The sequence below is a fragment of the Verruconis gallopava genome, assembly GCF_000836295.1.
Source record: "Verruconis gallopava strain CBS 43764 unplaced genomic scaffold supercont1.18, whole genome shotgun sequence".
NCBI classification, from domain to species: domain Eukaryota; kingdom Fungi; phylum Ascomycota; class Dothideomycetes; order Venturiales; family Sympoventuriaceae; genus Verruconis; species Verruconis gallopava.
This window is the reverse complement of record NW_015622154.1, coordinates 408,856-426,024: the sequence shown is the minus strand read 5'-3', so window position 1 is coordinate 426,024 and position 17,169 is coordinate 408,856. Positions and strand designations below refer to the sequence as shown.

The following is a 17,169-nucleotide window of genomic DNA, read 5'->3' as shown; positions in this document are numbered from 1 at the left end:
ATAAAGCCGCCGACTTTCTTGAGAAATGATTCCTGCGTAGATCTCTCGTGAATGCAGATACTTGGGACGAAGAGCTAGCGGCGGCGGCAGCAGTAGTAGTAGTAGTAGCAATTCGCAGTCTTAGTAGGGTTTCCACCGCTGTAGAGTTGCGAGATAAGAAAGGGCGTATGCAATCTTATATCGCACCTGCTGGCATGAGGACCGAATGCAAAGGGAGAATAGCCATCGGAAAGTTCTCTCAATGTGGTTGAGTTATATCTTCTTCAAGGTTTCGTACACCATACCTAAGTTCTGAGATATTGCTCTCACTCGAGCATTGAACAATCAACAAAGTAGTCCTCTCATGCATCGAATATGGCTACATTGTCCAAATAGATGGCACAAGGTAGTCTTCATGCCCCTGAGCACGAGAATCGCAGTTCGGATTTTTGCATTATTCTTCGTGTGATGCAATCCCATAGCCCTCGTGACCTTTGAGCCTCTCGACGCCGCCGAAAGCGTCCAAGCTCTGATGTCACTTGGCAACACCGCGTACTCGTTCTTCTGCGACGACGCGCTTGACTAGCTGGAATATCATCATCGCCGAGGTGCTTCTCTCCTAATTCGAAGAGGGTGGCTTTCTTCCATCTTCGAACCAAGCCGACTTTAAATTCGCTATTTGTGCCCGCCTTAACTTTTCTCGACTTGTCTCCGCTTATCTCGTCTCTTAACGCGACCTGGACGAACGATCCATTTGCCGCCGTACTTACGCAGTCCCTTCGAAAGCGAGCCATGTCGGACTCAGAAGATTCATCGAGTGCGCCTAGCGACGCGCAGCTGACCTCAACGCTTAAGCGCACGGTCGCGCGATTCTTCGCAGAGGATTCTGACAATTTAACTTTGAAGCGCGTACGCGCAGCCATTGAGAATGAGCTCAATTTGCCTGCGAATTGGCTAAAAAATCACAACGTGTGGGCTGCGAAAAGCAAGGAGTTGATCACATCTGAAGTCGCGCGGCTAGAGGAGGCGACCGAAACAAGAGACGTGGAGGGTTCGGCCGTCGACGAGACGAAAGAGAAGGGCACCGCAAACAAAAATGCTGCCGGTACGAACTCAAAGAAGAGGAAGCCAATAGAAGAGCCCAAGGGATCTTCGAAGTCACGGTCGAAGCCAAGAAAGAAGAGGAAAGTGTCCAACGGCGAGGATGAGGACGAAGCAGAGAAGGCGGAGAGCTCAGCTAGCAATAATGATACGCCTTCTCCAGCGAACAAGAGAAGAACTAAGAAGGCGAGGACGGAAGGGAATGCGCGCTCCAAGAAGGTGGTCGATTCGGATGACGAGGACGAAGGAATGGAGGGAGATATGCAAGCAAGTGGTACCCCCGCGCAGCAGGAGCCCCAGAAATCGGAGGCCGGATCTGAGGCGAAAGAAGATGAGGAGCCAGAGCCAAAGGGCGTGACAGCGCCTCCTGCTCAGATCGACGGCAACGAGTCCGAATCTTCATTATCTTCGCTGCTAGACGAACCGCCAGCGAAGAAGAGGCGGCAGCGGAAATCGCCTGCTGCAAAGGCGGAGAAATCTAAGGTCAAAGCCAAAGGCAGGACAAGCTCCAAAGCCAAGCCCGCGGGGAAGGAACTCACGCCTGACGAAGAGGAGATAAAGCGACTGCAGGGCTGGCTCTTGAAGTGCGGTATCCGCAAGGTTTGGGGCAAAGAGCTCAAGCCTTTTGAGACACCGAAGGCCAAGATTGCCCATTTGAAGAGCATGCTTGCCGACGCGGGCATGACAGGGCGCTATAGCATCGAGAAGGCAAGTAGGATCAAGGAGCAACGAGAGCTTGCCGCCGACCTAGAAGCGGTGACGGCCTTCGACGAGAGGTGGGGGAACAAGGAGGAAAAAAGGCCAAGAGGCCGGGGAGACATGGCGAAGAGTCTGGGCCTGGATCCCAGTTTGCTCGAGGACAGCGACGGCGACGGCGAAGACGACTAGGTATATTCTACGTGGGGTGGCATGACAGACCCGTCAAAAGGTGGCTTCCCCCGTGTCCGAGACTTCACGTGCGAGGGCTGCAGTCTCATCGGCGGCAGTGCCATTCGCCGTCACATCTATCTTGGAAAAGCGGATCAGTCTATACTGTAGCTTTGCGGGGTCGCATCACATATGAAATGCAGCAAAACTCGCTCCCGACGAAGCTAGGCTGGACGAGAAGGGAAAGAGATGGTTGCGCCGACGCTGGTTGTGATGCTCATGCTTTCATTCCTATTTTCATGCCGCGACTGTTGATATTATATACCCCCGGATATAGCGCTCTATACTATTGAATCACAGTGCTATCAGAAAATGAAGTGTACATTCGCCTCGCCCTGGGCCGTGCCGAAGAAACGTATTTTTTTTTTTTTTTTTTTTTTGTGTCGTGATTTCATAGCTTGCTCGTGCAGCACACCTCGCCTTTGGCGCCGACAACAGCCGTGCCCATGCTTTGCTGGTGCTGTTGCGCGGCCTTCTCTTCCGTCTTGTTCAGCCCCGTGCTCTGGTTGAATGCCTGCGTGCTAGGTGGCACGTCGAGCGCGGGGTTCTTGTCGAAGAAGTTGACCGGCTTAAAGGCCACCTTGAGGATCTCGCAGGGCATGACGGGGAAGTCCTCGATGCGCGGCACGTGGTTGATGCCGAACTGCACGAAGAGCACGATGTCCTCGTCGACGACGTTCTCGTTGCGGGCGGCCCACGAGCGGACGCCCGTGCCGCCGCGGGACTGGTTCGTGTACCGACCGCCGGAGTAGAGCTCGCCGTCGCGGTACTTGACGACGTAGATGTTGTGGTCCGCAAACTCGGCGCGCTTGTAGTTGAACGAGTCCTTGTCCGAGATCATGTACTGGAAAGGGGGCGCGTGGATCTTGTACGCGACCGGCTTGCCGTTGATCGGGTTGCGCACCGCCGCGTTCTGGATCTTGAACACGCGGTTCACGCCGAAGTCGAGGTCGTACCCGCCAGATCTTTCGACCACGGTCTCGTGCACGGCGTAGCCCGTCCCGTGAGGGTTGAACTCGCTGCGCGGCATGGCGTGCGCCTCGTCGTAGACGACCCGGTTGGCCGGCGACCCGTCGAGGAAGGGGTCCACGCGCAGGGAGAAGATGTGCTGGTGGTGGACGGCCAGCACGCCCGGGTGCACGCGCGTTCCGAAGGGCACGTCGACGCCGTCGTCGATCGGCTGGGTGGAGAGGATGCCGGTCGCGCGGACCTCGTAGTCCATTTCGCCGGCCTGGTTGAACATGAACGCCAGGATGTACTCGTAGTTGGCCACCGTGATGATGCTCTGCAGCACGAATTCGCGGTTGCGCACCACGGCCGCGCGACCGGTGCGGTAGTTTGTATGCTTCCAGCCGATGCCAGCGTCCTGCTCGTGGATGCACACCACGTTTGGCATCGGAAGCGGCGCGCCCTTGTCGTCCGAAAGCACGGCGGACAGGTAGTAGATCGAGCCGAGGCAGTCACAGCCCAGCTTGAGGTCGTTGGCCATGAGCCCGGCGCCGACGTCGCCGAGGTCGAATGCGGACTTCTTGTGGTACGGTGAGCGCGGGTCGGCGTAGGGGATGTTCATGTCCGACAGTGACAGTCGGTAGAAGAGCGTACGGCCAGCGTAACGAACGTCGTGAAGGACGATGCCCTCGCGCTGGTTGAATCCCACACGCATGGTCCACTTTTGCCACTCAAGCACCGTCGACGTGCCTTGTTCGGTGACGGTGAAGCTGGCGCCCTCTGGCTGGAGAACGTGCAGCGGCTTGAGATCTGTCCGTAGCGTCTGGTACTCGGAAACGTATTCGTTGGCCGGCCTTGGAACGTATTTTTCAACGGGCTTGACCGTCAGGTCCGCGTCCGTGGGCAGGATCTGGACCTTGATCACTTTCATGGTCTCCGTGCTGATGATGGGGGAGATCGGCAGCGGAAACGCGTAGTGACATGAGTCTGCCTCCTTCGGGTTTGCTGGGTCGCGCATGTAGAGGAAGCACTGGTACATTCGCTCGTCGTCGTCCACGCCGTCAGCTCCATAAATCCACGGATCGCAGCAAACAACGGTTCCCTCGGGCAGCTGAAGCTTGGCGATTTCAGCCTTCACGGCTTCGTCCTCCAGTGCAATCTTCTCGATGGCGAGAATCTCCTCGCCATCAGCGGTGCCGTGAACATTGGGGCCTAGCAGCACGTGGTGCTCCACGCGGTTTCGTGAAAGATTGACAACGGCTTCATGGAATTTGTTCTGCATTTGATGCCATGAGTATGAGACCCCGCTTCTGGCTGCGTGCATGTCCTTACCGTGTTCTTCAGATAGTAGTTGACAAAGGCCTTGCGCTCGATCTCTGGCAGCGGAGCTCCGGCATGCTCTGCTTCGAGGTAAGGAAGCACCTGTGCCTTGGGCGGCTCCTCAAGTGTCACAACTTTGAATTGAATGCTCGTCTGATCGGGCCAGAGTCTGCGGATCAACGTCGACGCATGGACGATCTCGTCCGCTGTGATGGGTGCGAGCGGGTGACCGGCACCCTGCTTCGCCGGTACTACTGCTGGTGGCGGGTTCTCAACTTGCATCGACATTCCGACGAGGCGTGTGTTTGCTCAGGTCTTCCAAGAGGGCAGAAGGCGAGCCGAAGAGGAACAGAAAGGTCAAAGACGCGGTGCGAGCGACCGGGCCCCAGCGTTCTTATAGTGGATCTACATATCTCAGTCCGCTCTGCTTGATCGCGGCACGTCAGGCTAGATGCACGAGTACGGGAAGAAACGCGGGCAAGCAACGACGGGCTGTCATTCGGATTCAGGTTGCCGACCGTCCAAGAAAGGCCCAAAGTCCAAAGTCCACATTGTACCCCGCTGACAATGTCCGAATATCGTCCCGCTATCAGCGATAAGAGGCCGAGCCCTGGCCATGGCTGCTTCTCACTCCGACTGCCAAAACACCATCACAGATCGACAGCGTATGCCTGGCCGAGATGTACAGTCTAGTCCCCGCTCGCTAAAAGCATCCATTCGCCAGGTTAATCCGTCGGCACGGAGTGCCTTTCCTGGTCTAGTCGTATGCGGCCGACCTGATATCGAGACGAAACTCAGTCCCCATTTTCTTAGATAAGAGCTCTCAGCCTGCCCACATGGCCTACAGGTCCGACAGAAAGTCATCGACCAGCGAAAAGCGTCTGCAAGGATCAAGTTTGTCAACGCTTCAGGATCGGACGCAAATCTCACGCCATCTGCGTCCTGACTGTGTGTAGACGTTGGCCCGGAATGATTTTCCAACCCTAGCAGCGCCTGTGTGGGGATGTGTAGAGCGGCGTGCGCATCATTCTGCGTTCGAACCAAGCACGAACGATCCCCAGAGTCTTTGCCAGCGCAAAGCCGTTGGCAACCTTAAATTGATAGTCGATAAATTGCACTACCGCATTCGGGAGGTCCACGCGGGCTCAGGATCACTGGACCTCCAGCCGATTGCTCGACAACGGAAATCAGGTTTGACCGCGCGAAACGTCCTGTCGACTATTGCGGACGAAGCAGAGAAGGCCCGCCACATGCATTCTTCAGGATGAAAACGACAAGGCTTTCGTTATGCTCATACGGGGCCCTCGGCTGGACTGCGTTTCCTCCATCGTCAATATTGATGACAATAGACACAGGAATCCATCTTTCTACGACGGCCAAATGGTTGTTTTCCTTGCTAAGGTCCAGCCCTTTCGTGGACCAACACATGTCTTGTGCTGCAATACATGCACAACTATCAGGGTTTCAGCCGGCTAGTCCAAAACGGATATCAAGCGTCAAATGTTAGGTCTCTCAATGGACGCATAGAAAGACTACAGCCTTGTTTTTGGTCCTCGCTACAAGTGCTCGTGAGTCTAGCTCTGTGATCTAAAGATTTTACCTGTACATGTTGCACATCTCAATACTAAGCTATGTAGCCGCTCGTGCTGACTATGTCTCCCAGCCGGAACAGAGCAGGCTGCCGTACCAAATAAGCTGTCTACTCCTCACAGTCGCTTCCACGGCCAACAAGGGAAATATCATCCGAGGGGCTGGACTTTATGTGCCAGGCTCCCGGGGTCGATCTATGTCGAGACACGATACTCCTCGTGACTCGTCTTTACTACTTACTGAAGTAGATCCACACGGGTGCCTTGTCCTTGCTTCCTGCATCCGTCCAGCCAATGTCACTCAGTCGCAGTCCTGCCTTCTCCTCTCCGTACTTCATCTTGCTGCCCTTCTTCCAGCGCCCCTCACCCCACTCCCAAATCTGAGTCACGCTTGAACAGTGCCCACCCCCAAGAGCTTCTATGACTTGGTCGACGGTGGAATTGTCCTGCACCACGTGCCGGGTGAATTGGAAGGGCTTTGTGCTGTGGTCCGGATCGAGCAAGTTCGACAACGAAACCCTCCCGCCGTCGATGACATGAAGATGGCACGGCCTACCCGTGTACAGAACTCCTGTGCCCTGACGTACCCCGCCTGGAATCGCGGCACCGGCGGGCGCCAAATTCGATCTTGAGCTGGAGTTGGCGCTGGATCTCGTGTTGCTGGAGCTCGTGTTGCTCGCGTCATCATCGCTGTCGCTGGCGTCATCGCTTGTGGTCGTTGGAGCTGGGTGTGGCTGCCATGGCAGACAGACGGGCGATGGACCACCATAATAGTAGCGTGCCGGTGGACAGTACACCGGTGCAGATGCAAATGCCACACCCGGCCCGCACGGGAAACTCAAGCCTCCGAAGATGGCTGGTTGAGGCCCGTGATTGAACACGACCGGGTGTTGGACGACGGGGAATGGCACGGGCGCAAAGTATGGACTGCTTGCGCAGACCGAAGGCTTCTTGACCGTGCTTGGAGGCATGTATCCATGTCCAGCTCGCCAATGGAATGGCGCTCTGTCGTAGTCCCTACTCATGGCTCTTCCGCGAACCCATTAGCGAAAAAACCTAGTAAGAGGCACGAAGCATCCGTCCTTACAGTGACCTTTGTCAACAGTAATATCGTTTCTTCGCAGAATACGCGACTCTCAGCGTGCGCCTTGGAGGGAGACGGGTTAGCGGATGCTCCCAGGATTACTGCACAGGTGGACCAGGAATGACGAATACAACGGGCATATACACACACACACACACACACACACATATATATATATATATATGTATGTATGTATATATCCTCCTAAATGCACCTGCGATGACTCTGACTTGTATCTTCCTTTTTTCTTTCGTGATCAAAAGCAGAGTCAAGCCTACATGGTGACACACCAGCAAAAGTCGTCAGCGCGAGCATGTTTCCCGGCGAGAAACGCCATGTACGGCTGCGTTGGCCCATTGTTGCATCAGGAGACATGCGGAACATGGCCCGAAACGTAATTTGGCCTCCGAGTTTCCCTCTGCCAGCGGTGAGAAAATGCCTGTCCACGTTGGCTCAGAACGATCGCTTTCAAACGCAAGCTTTGACGCATAGAGTATGACGAGGATGATGTGCAGAAAATAAAGGAAAGTAGTTAATGTGGACGAGATGCTGATAACAGGTGGTCATGCCACCTCTTCATTACCGACTATGAGTCAAATGGAAGTCACCAAGGCACTACATTGTACAGGGCAGTTTGATCAGGCTCCCGAAACCACTGCTAACATATCGTACACTTTTCTCCTCGTATTGTAGAACGTTGGATCTGGTCTGCCCAATGAATTCAGGCACATAAGACCCTCAACCTCAAGTCTGCCCATCGTACTCTTCTTCACTGCAACGCTATTGTTGACCACAAGAAGACCCTCACCCCTAAATTCAGCGCTATATTGCTCAGCCTGCAGCGCGCGACGCAAGTCTGCAAGCCTGATGTCCCCGACGTGGATGGACTGTGCTGCTGTGCGTGTGGTAGCAGCGGACATACCCGGGCCGTATAGGTCCAATAAGGGCATGCTCACCTCAGTGGCGATTTGCTGGTTTGGCGTCTCTCCGTTGGTGAGCTTGAGCTTCTTGGTATTCGATTCTTCGTCTTCCGATTCAGCTTGTACGGAAGGCAGAAGAAATGCGCTGAGTGCGACAACGCCGAGGCCGCGCACATTCTGCCAGCGAAGTTTCTTGTACAATGACTGGCTTAGTTTAACAGTCCACGCGTTCGTGTCTACGCTTGCATCCACTGTGCTGCCATTGACCGGTGTCATAATATCGTTGCTGTTTGGCTCAAGATGCAAAATCTGTTGACAATCCGCAGAGAGTGCAGCTGTTTCATTTGCTTCTCCCCCGACAAGAATAAGTTTCCTCGGCTTGATCATCGGTATGAGATGCAATATGCTCCGCTTATCGTGGTAGCCTGAGAAGTCGACAAAGGCAAGCCGCACACTGAGCGTCAAAGTCTTCTCCTCGAATATAGCCTTGACAGGTCCTTCGACGTTGCTTTCTGTTTCCTCATCGCTGTCGTCATCATCGCTCTCTGCAGCGCCATTGATTTGTATACCATCCATGAGTGCCGCATCGTCCGTTTTCTTTCGCTTGCTAGCCTCTTTCTGTTGTTTGCGGGTGGCTTGAGCCGCTTCAATGTTAACTTCATCCCACTTGCGCTTCTCGCCTACACCGGTGTCCTTTGGCGCATTCATGTTTGTTGCTTCATCATCATTCATCGCGTCTCGTTCCTCAGCTCGCAAATAGTCCTCAGGCTTTATGGTATCCCCATATTCGTCGTCGCGTTGCATGACTTTCTTCAGAACTGGATACATCCTCTCACGACCCCTTTTCCCCCGCACGTCGTAGTCATAATGACCCTTCCTGCGTACGAGCACGTCGATGCCCAGTTCGGCGTCTGTTAATGCGATCTTGTGTCTCCCGTGTGTCATGGTAGCCATGGCATTGAGTGCTTTTCCTTGCTGTTCATCATCCTCATCCTCAGATTCTGACGAAGTATCTGAGCGGGCATCTGCTGCATCTGCATTCGCATTTACTGCATTAACTTCTTCTGTGTCGGCAGTATCTTGGATCTGCCGTTGTCTCGCCAGGTATTGCTGATAAATATTGAGTTCATTCCCGGAAAGAGGCTCAATCCTTGCACCCTTGCTCGATATCTCAGCACCTTCTGCTGCAAAGGACTTTGACGGTGGATCTTGGGACACGGCATCATAATCAGTGACGCCGGCTTTCTCGCTCCAGATATCCCACAGAAGTTTTCCAAAGCCACTCGTGGCCTGTGAAATAGGCATGCTTCGCTCGGTCAAGATGATCAGGTTCTTCTCGTCACTCGCAATACTCTCCAGCACTACTTGCGAGAAACCCCATTGTAAAGACGTGTCACTGGCAACGATGACTTTCGGGCCCTCCCTTGCCAGAGCACGAGCAACCTGAGTCTTGCGCTCCAAGATCTTAGCAAACATGAAGTCAAATGGCGCGGATCCGACTTTTCTCGATTCTGCAGCGGTTCCCCGGCCTCCCAGGTTCGCCTGATTCTCGAACTCTCGTTGGACATTTGGGTCCATCCATTCAAGCATTCGACGTGCATTGTGCGTGGTCGATTTACCAGATGCGCTCGCAAAGTAGAGCTTTGCGCTGTTCAGAACATTGTCTTTGTCTGCCGAAGCTTGCACCCACGCGCTCTCCAGGAGATAGGTGAGCTCCAAAACCCGAGCACTTGAGTCCGATGGAATGAGTACTGTCCCGCCCTGTTCGATTGTTTCCTTGATTAGATCAATCAACATGTCATCCCTTCTTTTCTGGCCACCGGTGAGTGCAACGCGTTGCGATCCTCTGCTACTGGTGATCAGAGCGGTCGGCTTTCTCAAGCTTTCGATGACTTCCGTAGGCTGATTTGGATCAATCCAGGCGGCGCCGGCAAACACATGTTCGCGGGCTTGACTCCAATCTACTGCGTGGACTATGGATTCTTGTCCATGTTGTATGTGCCATATTGTGCCGCCCAATGTTCGACCGGAACTGTACGCTGTGATTGTGAGGCCGTTTAGGGGCGGCGAGAAGGATGAAGGAGTCGGCTCGTGAGGCTGAGAGTACTTGAGGGACCGAATAGCGCTGAAGTAGCCTGCGATCTCGATCTGCGATGGAGGTGGCAGCAGAATGGACGAGTTGGTATCGCGGTTCGCGGGATACGAGTAGACGTCATCCGACAGACTGGCTGCGGAAAGAACTGAGGCGGCCAGTGGCGTCGAAGTGTAGATATCTTGCAGTAGTGATCTACCCAGAGCTACCACAGGCTCTGTCGCATACACTGGTATTCGCGCAAATAGCGGAATGTGTTTGCAGCAGTGGGCGAAAGCACCCAGGTGTGCGGTTGTTGCATGCGTGAGGAGTATGAAAGACAACGTCGAAACATGCTTTTCGAGCTCCTTGAGTATACCTGCATCGAAGTCTTCATTCCAGCCCACGTCTATCAGAATCTTGATGCCACCATCCAGTTCAAGAAGTGATTGTGACACTGTGGAGCTCGACTGAGCTCCGAGCAGCGGCGTGAAGGTAAACATGCTGCCTATCCTGCGGGCAGAATGCGCATCACTGTATGCTACCTCTGCCTCATTACCTGCGTGATAGATTAGGGCGTGGTGGATGGAAACAGGTGTAGCAGACGATCCGCATTCGGTCGCGTTCACTGATTTCTCAACTGGGCAAGGAGACAGTTCGGGACCCTTGCACATTTTATGTCACGTGACTAATAGCTTTCGTCCGATTGCTTCTCTCTTTAGGTCACACCTATTCTGCAGCTAGCCTAATTATGACCAGCCGCCGCTCACGAGATCATGTCTCAGAAACGTCATTTAGTTCATCAGGAAAACTGACCATGCAGCCGTCGGCCCGTCCCAAGCAAGGGCCGCCCGCGCTAGCTAGCAATAAGCAGTTCACACGCTACTAAAATCGGTAACTTTGAGACGGAGAAACCTGTGGAATGCAGGCTGTAATTCCGGAATGTACGTGCTTCCTGAGTCTATAGTCTACTACTCCGTTGAAGTATACATTGGTAGCTGGCAAAGGTCCAAGTCAAAGACGAGTCCATCCTGCACCAAAGCCAAGTCTATTATGAGTATGTTCGAACACGAGGCTCCTTGCATCGCCCGCAAAAACAATTCTTCCCACAGAGGCAAGACTTGAAAGCCGAAAACTCGCTCGTTCATCGGAGATACCCCACTCTTTGAGCAAAGTGATAGCTCATAGGCCCGTCTGGCAGGTCTTGCTACCCCTGGCATGCAATCTCCTTAGACGATCATGGACAGCCGTCTATGAAGGTGGTCAATTTATGCAGCCGAATGTCTTGTATCTAGCAAATACACCGCAGATTATTGTCTTGCATAAATTTGACTGAAACTCGACGAGATGTGGCCCTAGCTGTTCAAGGTCGTCTTAGGCCAAGTAAATCGTATTGAACAAGTAGCGAATCTTGAAGTTGATCAAGGGCTCTGTGGGATTTGCGAATGCGTAGGCGACAGCGAGCCCATAAATTCCGGGTCGTCCGTAGGAACTTCGATGATGATCTCCTTGGTTCTCGGTCCGATGTACGTCCTATGAAATTGTCAGATGCCGATTTACAAAACGAAAGGATAAGGAACGAGGCGTACTTTCTTGCAGAAATAAACCACCAGCTTAAGCTCACAAGGGCAATGGCACCCGCCACGCAGATAGCATAATTCATATTTGTTGCGGTGACTGGTTTGATGGGTGGGAAGAACAGAACCACGCTGATGAAGCAGACCCACACGACAGCAATGACGTTAACGGGCTTGCTCCATCTTCCCATGGTATATGGGCCTTCAATAAACGGAACTCGGTGCTCGTAAACACGATGCGCAATTATGACGGCGATGTAGCTAAGGTCAAGGGCAGGTGCGGTTATGTTAAAAATTGCAACGATTGTTTGCGTAGAACCGATGCCGATGAGGTTGAGGCAGCTGCAGAATGTCACTACCAGCCAGACGGCGTTGACCGGCGTTTGGGTTATGTGGTTAACTTTGCTCCAGAAACTACTCGATACATTAGCGAATAGAAGTGAGCAGGACAAACGTCAACGTACGCAGAAAACGGGAGGGCCTCGTCGCGGGCGAAAGCATAGGCCATACGAGCATTGGCCAACATAGCAGAGCAGCCAGTGAAGAACTGCACAAGAATCACAAAGAACCACATGACCGTGCCTCCGGCGCGACCGCCGGCGTTGAGGAATATTTGGGCCACTGGCAACCCAGTAGGGGAGGCCATGATGGCATCCATGTCAGTCAAGCAGAAAGAGAATGTTACAGTTAGCATCCAGCCCACGACACCGGATACTAATATAGCGGCACGGATAGCCGTTGGACCACGTATGGCAGCATCGTGGGTCTCCTCAGACATGCTATGCAAGCGTTAGTTTCGTATCAGGAACCCATCATCGCTGTACACGTACTGGGTAGTGCCGTCGTAGTCTGTCATTGTCCATGCTACAGAAAGAAATCCGAGCAAGAACGAAAATCCTTTGCTTCCCCACCCAGAACCATCGGTAACTTCGGTAAACACCCACTTGGCACTCTGCTTGTTTGGTGTAAGGATCAGAAGTGCAATACATATTGCTACAGAGGCGATGATGTTAATTGGCGCAAACCAGAGAACGATGCGATGCAGGTTTTTCGTGGTAAGCGAGCAGATTGTGCCAAACAAACACAGAACCAAAATAGCCAGAAGCACTGTCTGCCACGGCTCGCTATCGCCGAAGTTAGACACTGACAGACGAGTTCTGTCCCATGCAACTTACGGAGAGAATGTGTATGCTCCGTTGATAACTGGGGAGTTCATGACGACCGCTGCGAAGATCATTTGCGCAATTGTGTACGCGAGACTTGCCACACCTCCGGCTTGACCAAGAAAATTACACCATCCAATGATCCACGCCCATATTGCGACATGGTCCTTTGGTACAACGTGCTTGGTAACAAAATACATACCACCAGCAGTAGGATACGCGGATACGAGCTCAGCCACTGGACATACTCAGAAATTTTGATCGAACTGGATACAGAGCGGTCCCAACAAACCTGAGCTGGCAATACACATTGCCATTACCGAGCCGATGAACCATGCCCAAACGGCGGTTGCGGGGCCTCCAGAAGAAATGGGAGACCCAAACGTTGCAGGAACTGAACCGAGCACACCTAGAATCGATATTGCGTATGATACGGTGGACCACTTTGTGAATTCTCTTTTCAGCTCCTAGATCTGAATTAGTATATTTGACTTTGCAAGGCACAGCATCTGACAAGAAAAATACCTGCTTGTAGCCTATTCGTGCGAGCAATCGCTCGTCATCGTCTTCAATGGTTGCCATTGTTGTTGCAGTCGGCACAGCTGATTTTTGTGCCTTCACTTCATGACTGCTAGCAGTGCTAGAGAATGCAGCGCTCTTTTCAGGTCTCGCTTTACCAATCTCAGCTGCCATTATTCCTCGATCAATGCAAAAAAGGGCTGCGATGATAGGTAAAAGAAATGACAAAAGGAGAAAGAGGAGCAGAGCGCCGGGACGTTTATATGGCAAGGGTGCTAGTTACGGCAGATGGTGATCATCTTTGACGATATGAAAACACAAAACGAGCTGGTCACGAGAATAGAAATGGCAGACCTACGACGTACTTTTTTTCCCTTCTAGAATCACGACCGCAGGTTTGGATCCTTTGCAGCTAGCATGGAGGTCTAAGATGCATGAATCATACCCCTATGACGGCGCGTGGCTAACGAGGTTTATCCGCACCTGCTTCTGCTGGGACGAGATCAATCCTGGTCCGCTGGGATAGGCGGCTGATGATTCCGTAGAATCAGTGATAATAACTTTGTTAATAGCTTGCGTAAGGATGGAGCTAAAACCACGGCCCAGTGGAAACCTCGTATCGGAGACAAGGAGTATGACTAGCGAGGAGGCTGATGGACAACGAACGAGCGGAAGGGCGACTACGATAGATCGGTTGAGAAGAGCGCAAGGTTTTTAGGCTGGTTAAGGAGTGCTGACGGGCAGATCTTGACGGATGGTGGTCTTGCACTGGCAGGGTGGATGACGAGCGATGCGGAACCGCGCTGACGGAAACACAGTGCAAAGATGGGCTTTGAAACGGACTGGCACGCCACGCGGGCAGAGTTTCCTTGCTGTCGGTGCGGCACAGAGGTGCGAATCCCAAGTCTCAGAGTGCCCCAGCATGGATTACGATCCAGGCTGCCGGGACACGCTTGAAAAGATTGCGACGTCAAGAACCATGACAATGCGTGCCCAAAGCACCTTCATCTCCCCCTGGAACTGCTCCGATGGGTAGTATAGCGGGCACGATGCACCAATGGAGAGACCTCGTTGCCCGTTGGAGGTAGGTGTGCTGGCCTCGTCGCGTGTTCCAAAGAGGGAACCAGCGCTCTTCTGGAGTGTATTTCGGTGAGTTGGCCAGCCGCGTGAAAATGTAGCTAAGGGTTTTGGGAGCGTTTAGTTGTAGCATGGGAGAAATGGTCGAGTCGCAGCCCTGTTAGCGCCGGAATTGCTTCTTCGCACGGCATCCTTGCCTAGGCGTTTTGGCAGCATCAAACGACTATCATCACTTCGACCACACGAGAAGCGGTGAAGATGCTGATTTCATTGGAGAGCAAGCACCTTCACCGCTATCAGTTGGTTTTCTTAGCTGGCAAGATTGCTCCATCACGGGATCAGCCTGTCCGTCATGCTGGACGGCCTTCATGCAGCCGATTGCAAGCAAGGGAACGGTTCAATCATCCTGTGCACTTTTTTTTGACGCATAGACTTCGTCTCGCCGCGCTCCCTGCCTCCTGATGCAACTTGCAGCCTGTCAAGAAACGACCGCTAGCATGCACGCTATGGGGCTGGGAGCTTGGCATCAAATCCTGTTATGGCCAAGTCGTTGCAAAATTTGTGGCCATCTTGAGCTTGGGAATGTGAGCAGTTCAGAGACGTAAAAGGGATAAAAACGTTCCATATCATCCAGCAGCGATGGAAAATCCAGTAACTTTCTTCTTATGGCGAGTCTTCGCTGACAAGTTGTGGGAAGATTGAACGACGTTCTCAAATCTACCACGTGAATGTACATGTGAGAGCGCCATCGAGAACCATTCGTATCGCCCTCCTGCCGCTCGTGCTATCTGCCATGAAAAAGCCCAAGAATCCGGCAGCAGTAGACTGAAAAGAGCGAGGAGAGTCAGGACCATTGTCGTTCAATTACCCCGCGACAAATACCTCAGGCTAGCTGTACTTGAGGCTGGCAAGCAACAACGTACGCGGAATGTTCCACTCGGATCAACAGAACGATACGGTTCGAAACCCTTCTGGAGAAGGAGAAAGAGCTGCAATGAAACAACGGCTTCGAGCGAGTCGAGTCATTTCTGCATGGTGAATTTAAGCAGGCCACTCCGAGTACAAGATCATGTACCTTAAAGGACTCATTCTCATCTACATCATTGTTTGATTAGGTGAACCTGTAAAGCTGCTTACTAGGTGACATTTCGAGTCCCTGGGTGTAGTTTTAGTATATATTTGAACAGTCTCAGGACACTTCGCGACAAGCCGTTGGGATGCTGACAGTGACACCGCATTAGCGGCCTCATCGCAAGGCTCAATATCTCCGTGGCTGTAGAATCCTTCAAGCCCTTCGATCGGTAAGTGCCCCCTAGTCAACCCCACTTTGCTTCGTCATGCCGACTGGCTCTCAAGCTCCGTGCCTCATGATGAGAAGAAGATCTCCTCTCCGTACTGCCGGTTTGACTTCCGCATGTGCTGACTTCCTCCCCCGAGAAAGTTTTCTCTCCGGCTGTGACCGAAGTCGGCCTGGAACGTTTTCATTAAGGCAATTGAGAATGCCACTTCAAAACAAACGAAACTGACGGATTGGTTCAGCTGCATTTGTGGGTGTGGTAGCTCCCCTTTCGTTTGTCCAACTCTCGGAGCCGAGTCCTCCTAGCGGAAACGATCTGCATCATCGTCTAAAAACCTGACAATACATCGTAGTACCAATGTACTCTCGCTTCCTTGGGAATGCATCACGTTCGTCACTTTCAAGCAATGAACATACAAGCTTCTAAAAATAAAGGGAATAATAGAGACACAAAACGGGCGGCCTATTAGGCCGTTCTAGCCATAGAGAAACACTAAGATTGCTTCGCACTTTGACTTGGTGTATGAGAAATATTGCAAAGGGCACATTGGCGTACGACATTCGCAGTCTTCGCCCGTGAATGCCGATAGAAGTTGTCACGATGATGATATGCATATCCCATTCTCGCTCTCACACCCTTGACGGTGTGTGCTCGAAGGTGAAGTTCCACGAAGCACTAATCAGGTTGACAACATGAATCCTAAATCAGATCGATTAGTCTTCTAGATAGGTTCCGGGATTTGTGCAGGTCGTATTGGAGAGCATGCATTCAACGTGTCTCACGCTGACACGCTTGCATGAACGGAACGGGTGAGAGAAAGCCGGAATCCCATATGGAGCCAACTTGTGTCCAGGAAACGAATGATCGAACCTTTAATTGCCCTTCCTAGCCTTACAGTTACGGGGCCTATAAGAATGGAGAGTAGGCTGGGCAGTTGCCTTTTGCCACGATGCTTCAGCATGCACATCACCCGGAGCCGCTCCCGAGGCAGGACAACGTTGCTATGGTCGGACTTTTTTCCCAATCTCAGCATTCCACGTAATTGACGGGGATGCGGAGATGTTGATCTCAAGGTAGCAGTAGGAGGCGAGCCTCCGTTGGATGTATTGGCTAGAAGTGGAATTTCAAATAACCTGCTCGAGCGCACGTACATCGAGAGTTTTTAGCTAGTAAATAGGGCGTATAAGCCGTTTGCTCAAAGCCATTGGCAAATAATATTTCGGTTCCCGAGAACTTCGACGAGGGCTGGAGGCACATTTTAAAGTAGCTTGCCATATTGTCCTAGCAGTCTTTTACTTCATTGCTCTTACTCGTATCAACTTAAATCATGGTTATATTTCGCTACTGCCAAGCTAGGAGAATCATCTAGAGCCTCGCGTCAAAGTCCTCGGAGTTGCGATTTGATAGCCAATTTTCTGTTGCTGCAGATGCTCGCTTAAAAAAGTCTTAACCAATCTAAAGAACTTTAAAGCTCGGGATGGTTTGCGCCTAACTTTCCACTGTTTTACCATCTGTTCTGCTTTGTTTCCTGTGTTCAATAAAGCAGGGCGACGTATCTTTTACACATCTGCAGCTCGGAGAATACAGCGAAGCCAA

General features: G+C 52.4%; 4 protein-coding genes across 6 annotated transcripts; 1 reads left to right on the top strand and 3 right to left on the bottom strand.

The window, feature by feature from the left end:
- The first annotated feature begins 549 nt into the window (after positions 1–549).
- Positions 550–2,342, top strand: PV09_05757 (uncharacterized protein). Its single transcript, XM_016359304.1, has one exon. It carries the CDS (start codon positions 772–774, stop codon positions 1,966–1,968), a length of 1,197 nt encoding a protein of 398 aa, XP_016212983.1. The 5' UTR covers positions 550–771; the 3' UTR covers positions 1,969–2,342.
- Positions 2,343–2,366: 24 nt separating this feature from the next.
- Positions 2,367–4,823, bottom strand: PV09_05756 (uncharacterized protein). The gene is made up of 2 exons (XM_016359303.1): positions 4,288–4,823; positions 2,367–4,231 (listed from the first exon to the last, which is right to left on the bottom strand). The coding sequence occupies exons 1-2, from the start codon at positions 4,561–4,563 to the stop codon at positions 2,399–2,401; spliced, it is 2,109 nt and encodes a 702-aa protein (XP_016212982.1). The 5' UTR covers positions 4,564–4,823; the 3' UTR covers positions 2,367–2,398.
- A 2,672-nt stretch (positions 4,824–7,495) lies between these two features.
- Positions 7,496–10,551, bottom strand: PV09_05755 (uncharacterized protein). Its single transcript, XM_016359302.1, has one exon. The coding sequence runs from the start codon at positions 10,440–10,442 to the stop codon at positions 7,587–7,589; it is 2,856 nt and encodes a 951-aa protein (XP_016212981.1). The 5' UTR covers positions 10,443–10,551; the 3' UTR covers positions 7,496–7,586.
- Positions 10,552–10,775: 224 nt separating this feature from the next.
- PV09_05754 lies at positions 10,776–13,977 on the bottom strand. 3 transcript variants are annotated; one of them, XM_016359301.1, is made up of 9 exons: positions 13,682–13,977; positions 13,564–13,623; positions 13,205–13,350; positions 12,972–13,146; positions 12,692–12,917; positions 12,347–12,640; positions 11,981–12,295; positions 11,529–11,930; positions 10,776–11,472 (listed from the first exon to the last, which is right to left on the bottom strand). In XM_016359301.1, exons 3-9 carry the CDS (start codon positions 13,259–13,261, stop codon positions 11,361–11,363), a joined length of 1,581 nt encoding a protein of 526 aa, XP_016212980.1. In that variant the 5' UTR covers positions 13,262–13,350; positions 13,564–13,623; positions 13,682–13,977; the 3' UTR covers positions 10,776–11,360. The 3 variants fall into 3 exon arrangements, with proteins under 3 accessions (XP_016212980.1, XP_016212979.1, XP_016212978.1); XM_016359300.1 differs by having other exon boundaries at positions 13,557–13,977; XM_016359299.1 differs by having other exon boundaries at positions 13,205–13,977.
- Positions 13,978–17,169: the final 3,192 nt, after the last annotated feature.

Excerpts from the sequence above, each read along its gene's own strand:
- PV09_05757 (XM_016359304.1), top strand. The coding sequence starts at position 772 with ATGTCGGACTCAGAAGATTCATCGAGTGCGCCTAGCGACGCGCAGCTG.
- PV09_05756 (XM_016359303.1), bottom strand. The coding sequence starts at position 4,563 with ATGTCGATGCAAGTTGAGAACCCGCCACCAGCAGTAGTACCGGCGAAG. Across the intron at positions 4,232-4,287 it reads ACTACTATCTGAAGAACACG|AACAAATTCCATGAAGCCGT; the intron begins GTAAGGACATGC and ends CATCAAATGCAG.
- PV09_05755 (XM_016359302.1), bottom strand. The coding sequence starts at position 10,442 with ATGTTTACCTTCACGCCGCTGCTCGGAGCTCAGTCGAGCTCCACAGTG.
- PV09_05754 (XM_016359299.1), bottom strand. The coding sequence starts at position 13,372 with ATGGCAGCTGAGATTGGTAAAGCGAGACCTGAAAAGAGCGCTGCATTC. Across the intron at positions 13,147-13,204 it reads CACGAATAGGCTACAAGCAG|GAGCTGAAAAGAGAATTCAC; the intron begins GTATTTTTCTTG and ends ATTCAGATCTAG. Across the intron at positions 11,473-11,528 it reads TGGTTTATTTCTGCAAGAAA|GACGTACATCGGACCGAGAA; the intron begins GTACGCCTCGTT and ends ACAATTTCATAG.